At 41.6% G+C, this 11,387-nt stretch overlaps 1 protein-coding gene and 1 long non-coding RNA gene across 2 annotated transcripts; one reads left to right on the top strand and one right to left on the bottom strand.

Moving 5' to 3' along the window:
* Positions 1–2,820: 2,820 nt before the first annotated feature.
* Positions 2,821–5,357, top strand: LOC127466799 (uncharacterized). Its single transcript, XR_007902863.1, has 3 exons — positions 2,821–2,929; positions 4,244–4,458; positions 5,242–5,357. It is a non-coding gene; the product is annotated as an uncharacterized LOC127466799 (long non-coding RNA).
* On the bottom strand, positions 5,176–10,660 carry LOC127466786 (nuclear receptor subfamily 0 group B member 2-like). The gene is made up of 2 exons (XM_051778064.1): positions 10,037–10,660; positions 5,176–5,524 (listed from the first exon to the last, which is right to left on the bottom strand). The coding sequence occupies exons 1-2, from the start codon at positions 10,641–10,643 to the stop codon at positions 5,271–5,273; spliced, it is 861 nt and encodes a 286-aa protein (XP_051634024.1). The 5' UTR covers positions 10,644–10,660; the 3' UTR covers positions 5,176–5,270.
* Positions 10,661–11,387: the final 727 nt, after the last annotated feature.

Genomic DNA, 11,387 nt, shown 5'->3' with positions numbered 1-11,387 from the left:
TATGTTTATTTCCATGTGTACCTATATTACTATGAAGTACAGAACTGCATTTTTCACATACCCATACCCTATAATAGTGGCTCATCTGCAAATTAAATTGTGTCTAAGACTGAGAGTATGATTTACAAGTGCTTTCTAGCAAAAGTGAAATTTTAGGTTTTGAATGAAATAGCTTTGTTTCTACAAAAGAGGTAAAAAAGGCATTCCACTGGAAAAACAAACAAAAAAAACAAACAAAAAGAAGCACCATAGAAATATTGATACAGATATAGATAGGACATAGATTTAAGAATGACCTATATGTGTCTTTTTTGTGATTTCTGGGCAGGTGAATAAAATCAGAGAATTATTTTTCTTTCCAAGCCTATATCAGGTTTCATTAATTAGAAATACACATTTAGGTTAAAGCACAAGTCTAAAACATATTGTTTAAAGACCAGGACTGCAAATCCAAGCATGCTTCTAATGTTAATTAGAAAATGCTGAAGTTAATATTGCAGGTGCAAACCAGATCCAGATCATTTCTGTATACGTTGTAGAGGTGGGATTAATCTCACTTTTACCATCTGAAAGTCAGATGATGAATCACAAGTAGTCAGGTGGGTTCCTCAGCTGTATCAATAGGCAGAGGTAAAGCAATTAATAATGTGGTTCATCCAAAATTAAGGTAGGTACGAGAGAAGGGAGGCATACCTCCCTCAGAGCATACCCCTCTCTCTGTGCTCTAGGGAGAGTGCAGGTGACTTGCTCACAAGGTGGGTCCCACCATAGCAAATGACATGTTATTTTTACTCGGTGCTTACTAAATCTTACTCTTCAGTATCTTCTCTTTTTATCCTTTCCCTGTAATGCATAAGCCTCTGCATTATTTTAGTCTGTGCTGTTGAATATAGCATAGAATACTGAATTTAATAATTTTCAGTGTGACTTTCTAATGTGCTCAAGTACAGTATTTGTTAGCTCTTTACAAACATTGATTATTATCTTCAAAGATGTGTCACAAAAAAGGTAATATTACACCCACTTCCTTTTACAAAAGAGGAATGAAAGTGTCAAGATTAGAGTTGTTGAAAGCTTCCCCGAACTTTGAGTGTGCACAGACTGATTTTTCAGTGCTTACAGCACTATACTTTATTTTGGAAGTGTGAGACACAGCCTATTGGGACCTGGATTGCAACTGTGAGACACTAGTGACTTCTGCAAACCACCATTTCCCAGGCCTTGTGTTTGCCACTGTGAAAAACAAAAAACTTTTACTCCAATTAACGCTGTTAGTTACAGCCTTTTTCTGGGACACTATCACTCTGGAATAATGCCACCTGAATTCACTTGGCTGGCCCACACTCTATAAGGTGTCATTTGTCCAATTTAACTGTAGGAGCATTGCTTCTGTCACTGTAGATCCATTTTAATCCATATTCTGCAATGTTAGTGCTGCAAAAAAAGCAGCTGAGCCTTAGGCGACAGCAGCCTCCTCCATTGCAGTCATAACAAATTCCACCAGCACAGGCCATCCTTTGCTCCAAGTAAGGCAGGGAGTCCTGAGGGAAAACCACCGGAGTTTGTAATCAGGTCACTAAAAGAGCTTATGATAATATTCAGAAGAAGTATGGAGTAAGATTTCACAAGTAAATTGAATTTACTTTTTCATTCTTGATTTTGCAAATGTAGATTTCTTCTGACAAGTTACAAATATTGTACACTATTTTGAACAAGTCAGCAACTGGGAGAGGAAAGATGTCTCTGAGTGAAAGCTCTGCCTGGGTCATCAACAGCACTAGGTACTTTATTTGGCAGGTTTCCATCAGCTAAGCTCACACTCTAAGTGATGGCGAGACTGTCGTCTCCTGGGCGCTAGAGGGAGATGGATACACATACTTTGTTGGTGGATTCCACAGCTGGAGAAACTGCTTTTGGTTTCAATTCCAGAAGCTAAAATAAGTGGTGACAAGCCTTTCTTTCCTCATTGTTTCTCTCTCCCTCTCTCTTTCTCTCTTTTTTTTTTTTTTTTTTTTTTTTTTGCTGGGGAGAGGGGGAAGCAAGGATTTTCCCTTGTCTTCCTTTTGCCTTCTGTTCATTTGTCTCTGCTTCTTCATTCCAATGCATTATTTCCATTGGCTTCTAAAGGCTATCTTGTGCTGTGCCTTTCCACCTTCCAGGGAGGGCTCCTGCTTTTGCTCCTAACCTCTGCTCATGATCCCTCTTCTCTCCTGTTCCTGCCTGTTTCTTGTACCTGCATAGCCTCCACCTTCATACGCAGTTTATTTACAGTAGATACAGATTCTTACTGTCCTCAGCAAGACAGTACTATCTCAGCCTCTTTGAACAGGATACCAAGCAAACGATTATTACAATTCATGCTCCCTCTGTGATCAGGTCTGTGAGATGGGGAATGTTCGCCTACATAGAGCATTAGCTCAAGGTTGTTGAGTTTTTTCATTGCATAAGGACTAAAGATGTGATTTGTTAAAGACGTGTTGAAGGACTGAATCTTGTATTCAGAGAATAGTGAGGTGAGGTCCATGAGTATCAGATCTTGTGGGAGTTCCCTCTGAAGCCTGGTGTTTGCCTTCACGGTAGAAGGTCAAATCATCTTGAAAACCCAAGCTGTTGACTGTGATCTTTACTGTGGAGTGCTAGGCATTCTTTTCAGACAACTGGTTACACAGACACACACCAGGCTAAGAGCCATCAGCAAATACAGCACTATCTTCCAGGTGAGCCAAGCCATGGGAACTTGTTGGCATTGCGCCCTCCAATTCAAGGAGAGTTGAATTGAAGCCATTGTATATCTTACAGATAAAGTCAAAGACCTTGCAGTAGATTTTGATAAGAAGCAAAGTTGTGAACAGAGACTGTCTGGTATGTTCTCAGTAGTCTGAAATTCTGGCTACTGAACCATGAACCCTGTCCTGGATTCAGGTTGTTGGTGAGTCACTAAGCAGGACTTTGGCTTATGAAAGTAAACTGGACTCTACACAGAAATGAGCTCTATTAATAAGCTACTTCTGTCCCCCTCTCCTGCCTTTTTTGATCTCCCTTGCTGTTGCTCTCTCTAAGCCCCCATGACTGTTTCTCATGTTGCATGTTTTCTGTGTTTTATACCTCTGTCTAAAATTCCTCACTCTTCCCACTGAGCTGAGGGTATTTCTTTCCCTCTCTGCTCTCTTCACAATAGCAATGGGAGCACTGAGATCAGAGCAGAGATCCTCTTCCCATTCCCGTTGCAGAAGCTGCTGCATGTGCAAGGCTAGCTGGGTCCTGCTCCTTCCACCCGGACCTGCACTGCACTTTCATTGTGCAAGTGGAGCATCTGTTGTAGAGGTAGAAGCTGTTAGGACTTGGGAGGTGTTCGAGAGAGAGAAATTTGTGTGTCTGCTGCCAAATGATATTGTTGATACCAAATGTACAAATACCACTTTTGGATGTATACTGCTTGGTTAAATTTTAAGAACAGACAAAAATCAAATGTCTGGAACTAATGTTTTAATTCAGTATCACAAATAACTAAACATGGAATATCCTGTTACCATGCACCAGTTGGTCTGTGGCAATACTACTGAGCCATTTTAACAAAAAACTCTGCTGAAAACTTCTACTCTGGGGGCTTTCCATGGAAAATATCTGTCCAAAAAGCTTCACTTCTGAAAGGTTTGGTTAGCTTGTAATATAAGAAGGTGAGTTTTGTTGACTGTAGAGGTTGTTACTTCCATGATCACAAGTACCCAGGGACTTGGTTTATATTGTTTGGGGTTTGCTTTTTTCCCCTTATTTCTACAATTTACTCCTCGATTACCAACGTGGGGGGAAAATGTGTAGCCTTTTGTCAAAACTGGCAGGTAGTAAACTCTTATTATTTTTTTAACTTCTTTTTTCCTTGGTTGACTTTAAAAGAAAGTTCTTTGAACATCCATCTCTGTTGATGTCCATTTGTATATATATACATATATATAAATAGAGTTCTCTTTCTTATGATTTTAGCTTGACCTTCTAAGGCAGTGTGCATTAAGCTATCATACTCTTGGTCCTCTTGTCTGTCTACCTGCCTGTCAGTACCCACTTGGTGAATTTGACACCCCTTGCCAAACAAAACTAAATTGGATCTACTACTGAAAAAATTCAGAAATTAATTCCTCTAAGTTTCATGGAAACCATTTGCAGAGGAATGGGACAGGTAAGGGATTCAAATACCTTCCATTACAACAGCTAAAGTTTAAGCTTAATGGTTTTTTTATCCTGACAGATGACAAGCCAGCACACACGTGCTGTCTCTTCCCCAGCCAGATGGATGGGCGACAGCCAGATGTTAAGGGGAATGCTGTACTGTACTTGGAGGTGGAGACGTGGAACTCTTGCAGTGAGAGGTGGAGGAACAGATTGTACACATCTGTAGGAAATCATATTTTAGCATTTCTGCTGTCCAAGGAACATCTGACATCTGTTTGAAGAGAAGTGAAGGTAATTATAAAAGGATGCAGGGAGGGCTAAAGGAAAAAGGTCTTAAATATGTAGGAAACTAGGCTACATTAGTTTTGCTGTTTATGGCATGACACACTAGCTTTCAGCCTTTGTTATTGCTATCCTGGAAACAATCCTGAGCAACAGCTTTTGTCTAGTCAACAAATTTTTTATTCATGTTGTTCAGTTTCTTACTTGGGGAAGAACTTTGTAAATAATGGGAGAGGGATTTAATGCCCACAGTTTACTGCAAGACTTAGAAAGGAACATATAAAAAGCAGTTAGTAAGGGGGAGGTCCATCAAGCAATTACAGCCAAGGGACTAGAGTTCTCAGTGGAACAAAAAGGGAATTAGGATCAGGGACTGACATACCAAAAAAAGGAAGGATTTATACTGATTTTACCATTGACCAACCTTTTATGTATCTATTCAACATCAACTGAATAAAATTTACCATTGCCCCTGCTCCTGAAAGCCAAAACTTCTGGAAAGCCAAAAGCATATAGTATAAACAGCTGTAAAAATGCTCACTAGCAAAAATATGGTTGAACCTAGCACAACTGGAAAGTATGCTGGTGCTCCTAGACAGTCTTTGATTACTTTAAACTAAGGATTTTTGAAAGCACACAGAATCATGAAATGCTTAGATTTCTCTGCTTTAATTCTGAAATGTTAAAAAAATACTTCGTACAAAAAAAAATATGGCTTACAAAAATGCATCAATGATTTGTTTGAAATGTGTTTATTCAGTTCATAATAACCTCTAATCTCTTCAAAAATAGGTATTCGAGAGCTCAGATGTCATCTGTTTTCAAAGGCAGACTGGCTTGATATGTAGTGTTTCTAGAAGTAATATGTTTAGGATGGCCTCTCCTGCAATGGGCCTGAAGAAGAGCTCTTCAATAGCATCTGCATCAATGTCTCGAAGAGAGGTGATCAGCTGAAGAATCGAAGCAAACCTGCCCAGGTTTCCATGGAACATTGTTGAGACAAACTCCATCAACGCTTGCTGAGCTTCCTGCTGCAGTGTTTGTACATATGGGAGACATTTTAGGACACAGCATCCTGTCAAAACAAAAAGTAAAATAGCAAATCTTGAGTATACATTTCTGTTCTAAGCCCTTCAGTGGATTTCTGGCTTATAGCATTACTTTCTCTATAGAAAAATAAACAGTTCCTAAATACACTTTTTCGTAAAAGAAGATAATTTGAAGGAGCATTGAGCAGCATTGTAAGCACATAGGAATCTGGCCTGTTACATTAAAATCCAGCTTTGCAATAGTACCAGCAGGTAAATGACTCAGTACAGATGGAGAAGAAGCTTTATTGTGTTGTCTACCCACCAAATGCTGCTTAGCCCATAGTCTGAGCAGGTAGAAAAATTCCAGCTCTAATCTACAGTAGGTAGGTAACATCAGGAAGATAGAGATGGTGGTTTGGAGCAGAGAGCAGGCTCAAAGCCTGAAAACATGGTTCTCCAGTCTACCTAGCCCCATCTCCACCCTGTTGTTGCCTCTGGTTACTAGACTAAGCTGGGAAACTATGGTTCACCATGCTATGTAGACACTTTCATTTGCAGTCTAAAAAGAGAATAAAGATTCTCTGTGAGATGCATCATGACCCACAGGAGTGGTAACTGGTTTTGTTTTCCCTTTCCTCAGCCATTTCTGCAAGAAGAGAAGTCTCTGTCCTATGGAGTCACAGTCTTGAGCCTCAATCACATACCTCCCATAGCATGTGACCTGCTGGCTCAAGGGCATCTGTGCGTGCCAGGGCTCAGTTCAAAGAACACCCTGTGTTTATCCTTTGCCTCTAGAGGGATTCCCTTGTCATGTAGCTCTCAGTGATCTGTTGCCCCCTGTTCTCACCACCTAAGGATAACAACATCTTTTCTTTCCTAGAATTGCTACAGCCTGGACAGAGGTAGCACACACTCTAGGCCTATTTGGCATCTTTTACAGTGACTGACTCCATACCTCCCTGGGATGGGATCTGAATAGCTTACAACAGGGAGCGTTTCACACAAGGTCATTCATTTAAGTATGGGAGGTTCTGCCTCCTTGCCTGGTGCCCTCTACTAGGGCAAAACCAGCCTGGTTGAGTTTTCTTCAACCTGTAACTGGCCTTCAGCAGCTGGCCTTCAGCAGCTCTCTTGCTAGAGAGAGCAAGAGCTTTGCTGGCCTTCAGCAGCTCTCTTGCTAAATATCACTGCCAGAGGAGAGGAAGTCTCAGCCAAACTTGAAACAAGGCTAGCCAGAAATGGAGACTTTGGAAAAGTCGTCATCTCCTCTGGGATTACCAGCAGCTGCAAGCTGTGAGGATGGTTCCAAGCGTTAGATTTTTCATGGAAAGGAAATTTCCAGGACTTTGTATATTCACAATGAAATTGCAATTGTTTATATCCCTTCAAATACGCTTCATTTCCCCATTTGGTCTTCTTTTCTGTGTAATGAAACACTGGGTTTAATTTACCTATAACAAGACACTTCTCGTTCTGAGATCTGTTGTAATAATACTCAGTCAAACACATGTTTCCAGCTGAACTATAAACCTCTTAAGAGTATCCTTTTTAATAGAAGTCCTGTCACAGCCTTGATGGAGCTTTAAAATATATATATGTATAGAAAACACTCCAAAAATACGTATATATATGGCACTGATTAATTAGAAGCATTGTTTTTCACAGTTCCTGTCCTTTCACTGTGCAGTTCCAATAGTTTTTCAGACAATTCGCAAAAGCACAGGAACATTTTCACCTCACTCTGAGCTGTTCCTGTGTGGCAAAACAGTCCTACCTGCTTCTTCCTTTGACTTATTGCCTGTGTCCTAGTAGAGAAAGCCTTGCAGCTGGACCTTTCACCCACAGAAACTGTGACCTCTTTGAAGCCACTTAGCTTTTCCCCTGGGAAAAGCAGGGATGCCAATATGTTCTGGAGAGTCTGGTTTCCACTGATGCAATGTGCCTGTTTCTCCTCAGGGGCTGGACACACGCTCTCTTCTTTACAGGTTCTTGCAGGCCCACATGAGGCCAGTCAGTAACCCAGCCAGAGCCTCCTGCAGAGAGGTGCTGCACAGTCTGCTTTTATTTCCATCTCTGGGGCCCTCAACATAGGAAGGATGTGGACCTGCTGGAGCAAGTCCAGAGGAGGGCCCTAAAGATGATCAGAGGGCTGATGCACCTCTCCTATGACAACAGGCTGAGAGAGTTGGGGTCACTCATACTGGAGAGGAGAAGGCTTCGGGAAGACCTTATAGCAGCCTTCCTGTACCTAAAGGAGCTTTACAAGAAAGCTGGAGAGGGACTTTTTACAAGGCATGGAGTGATAGGACTAGGGGCAATGGCCTTGAACTGAAAGAAGGTGGGTAGGTTTAGATTAGGTATTAGGCAGAAATTCTTTGCTATGAGAGTGGTGAGGCACTGGAACAGCTTGCCCAGAGATGTTGTGAATGCCACAACCCTGGAAGTTGACCAGAAGGTCAAGATGGAGCTTTGAGCAACCTGATCTAGTGGAAGGTGGCCCTGCTTATGGCAGGGAGGTTGGACTAGATGATTTTTAAGGTCTTTTCCAACCCCAAGCATTCTAGTGTAGAACCTACATTCCATCATGCTGCCTGCCACTGTCTCAACAGAGGAATTTTTTTAATGATAGTAAGCACAATATCTGTAACACAAGAGATCAGCCAGAGCACAAGCAAGGCTTTGTCATACCTGTCATGCTTCTTATGCAAGTGATGGCTGCTACAGCTGCATGCCTGCATGCCCTGTTGAACTCCAACTCATAACCCAGCTCTGAACTGCTCTGTACCTGGCCCTTCCCCATTGCCTCAATCAGTTTTGGTGGTCCTAACAGAAGTAAAACATTCAGGGTGGGAGCCCTCATGAGGTACTTCAGAATCCAAGAAAGGGTTTACCACTGTCACTGCTGGTGGCTCCCTGAAATCCTCTTAGAACTGAGGCCTGCAGAATATTAACATTTTGCCAAACATCACACCAAAACTTGAAAAGTTTGAAAATGTGCTGCATGTATGTAGAAAATATTTTCTGACTTTGGTGGAAAGTATTAAAAAGCTTTTAAAAATAGTAATTGTGAAATAACAGCTGTACAGATTTGTTTGCAGCAAAGGGCAGTTTGGGGCTGTGCATAAGCCCTGAGTACCTGTTTCAGCTCAGAGTTAGACTGTAACTGTTTCATCTGGAGTCAGTCTTGGCTTACCAGAAGTTCTCTAGGCTGCCTTCGTCAGCTTGTGGGGAAATATTCCAGAGAACAGGTTCATCCCACCTATGAGCTAGGCGACATTCCTGAAACACTGGAATGTGTCTGCAGACAGCATCAAGGCTGCTGGCCCTCTCATGCAGCACCCTAGAGAAGCACCAGGCCTTAGAAGGCAGAAATCCAGAACATAACCCTGCTTCTGCTGCTTTCTCCTCAAGTGAAAATCTCATTTTACCCCCAGAGATAATAAAAATGCCTACTGGTTAAACTGTGTAAGCTGCTGCAGATGAGGCATTTCTCTTCTTAGCATCCCCCTAGATATAACTGGAGGTTTTGTTTAGCCTGATTTTACTGTGAAAAAAACGACAAAATAACTTGCACTGAAACAAACTCCACTGATTCGATGCTGCAGCACAGACACACAAGGTAATACCAAACATCTGGATGACATTACACCTCAAGAGTCAGAATCTGAATCCCATTGGAAACAAATATAAAGTCATACAGCTTTTGAGCAGCCTATAAACCATTCACCACAAGAAATATAATGGAATAACTGAAGCATTCATGTATCCTTTTGGTGCAGTCTGAAGTACAGCACACTGCTGACAGTGCAGCCAACAGCAGTGATTGCTGTGGAAGGAGCCGAGGATCTGAGCCAGAGCAGGCTGGAGTCAGTAAGTCTTTCCATTTACTTTAGTGTACTTAGAGCTGAGCTGTTAATGACTCATGCACTCCGTGGTGCTGACTGAGGAAACCTTCCTTCCTAAAGAGCCTGAACCTGGCATCTGAAATGAGAGGATGCAATCACTAGTTTTAGTTTGCTCCATGATTGCTGTTGCAGGCTTTGAGTGTAGTGATATTAATTATATAAATAAATAATATAAATAAATAAAAGCTGTGTAACATCAATGCAGCATCCTTTTGCCTCATTGATGAAAATCAGTTGATAAGGATTATTTTATCTTCTCCAGAGTTACAGAGGAAGTCTTTGTTAAAAAACTTCCAGTACTCACATTGTGTACCCATGTACCATCTCTCCTTTGCAGTACTACAGATGAGGCTGCTGTGTTATCTTTGAACTGAAAATCAGTTTGAAGTGGCACTGTTAATTATTTATGACTTAAAATTTGTCTAATAGAAGCTGTTTTGGCTTACAGTGGGTGACCTACTGCACACAGCCAAGGTACTGAAATAAACCACTTCAAGCAGAAAAGTCATTAAATTGTGGAATATGGATTTTTGAGAAATTTAGCTGTATTCATAGGCAAGAGTAAAACTAAACATTTGTCTATATACAAATGAAAATGCCAAATGTCTTTCTAAGCCCATAATCATCTATGTAGTTTCCAGGAGGACTTACCAGAATTAAAAAGAATAATTCCTTTAAGATAGGCATATTCTTTTGCACTTATGTCCAGGTCCCAGCATTTCCACAAGAGATTCTTCATCTTCTGAACTTTTGTCAAAGACACTCCTGGTGATGAGCTGCCCAGATCATTGTTAGCTGTCAAAGACTGATTGAGGAGGATTTTTTTCAATAAACTAGGGACTGAAATCTCTCTCAGATCAAAATCCACCCCTTCTTGTGCCATGTCCAGGACAAAAAGAGGGGCCCAGTTCTGCTGTATGAGAACAAGCTGATCATCCAAAGGCATGTGATAAAAAGAAGGCAAGTTTCTAATAAAAATTGAAGCCTTCAAGAGCACTCCAGAAGCTCTTCTGCACATGGCTTCTGGTGTTTTCAGGACAACTCTTCTCCTACCCAAGCAAGAACAGTCCTTGATTCCTGTGGAGCAGTGGGGACTGTGATGCTGCTGGTGCCACTTGGTCTCACTTCCATGTTCTTTGTTAAGGATCTGACACAGGATGCTCTTAGTATGGTGTGTCTCACACTGACATTTCCTAAATTTCTTATTTGGGATTTTGGTAGCCATAGAGCCAGAGTTCCCTGTGACAGGAAACAGCATGTGGGGAGCTGTGTATCAGCAGCAGGAGAGAGCATTTCTGCCACACAGTGAGGCAGTGCATGTTTTTATATACACAGGCAGTTGAAAAGTAATATGACCTGATCTGTGAAGTTACCTTGAACTTTATTTGCCCCAGTCTGTGTCGAATGAGGCGGGGCTGCCAGCTGCTGGTATCACACTGGGCTGCCATAACCCTGGGCCAGCAGAAGGGTTCACACCTGCCGAGGGCACAGGCATCGCTTACCACGGTGCCCCAGTGCAGGCAGACTGTGCCTGGCCTGCTGCCACCAGGCAGTGGCCTTTTGCCAAAGGCCAGCTCTATAACACATACAACCTGCCCCTGAGGGGAAGCCTGGGAAAAACTATGACACCAAAAGTAAAGAAGGAGCAAGTTGTCTATGTTTTTATTGGTACACTGATATTGCCCACTAACTAATGCTCCTGAGGGCACAGGAATGCATTTATACTTACAAATGATGCTGTGTCACCAGGCACTTCTGTTTCTTGTTTAAAGGAGCCACCTGAAGATGTTGTGGATGTTTACCATTATTTTTCATAGAGCACTTAACATTGTTCATTCTTTACACCGTAACTAACAGGATGTGTGACACCTGTGTCCCAGGGATGGAAATCCCATGTTTAGGAATTATTTCATGTTTCTGTGAGATTTGAGAGAAACTTCAGAGACGGTCAGCTGCTATAGCTCATGACGTTATCTCTTGCATTTCAAAAATTATAATTTCA

This window comes from Manacus candei, unplaced genomic scaffold (assembly GCF_025592945.1).
Source record: "Manacus candei isolate 608988 ecotype Guabito, Panama unplaced genomic scaffold, ASM2559294v1 h1tg000011l, whole genome shotgun sequence".
NCBI classification, from domain to species: Eukaryota; Metazoa; Chordata; class Aves; order Passeriformes; family Pipridae; genus Manacus; species Manacus candei.
The sequence above is the reverse complement of the archived record's forward strand: the minus strand, read 5'-3'. Positions and strand labels throughout refer to the sequence as shown.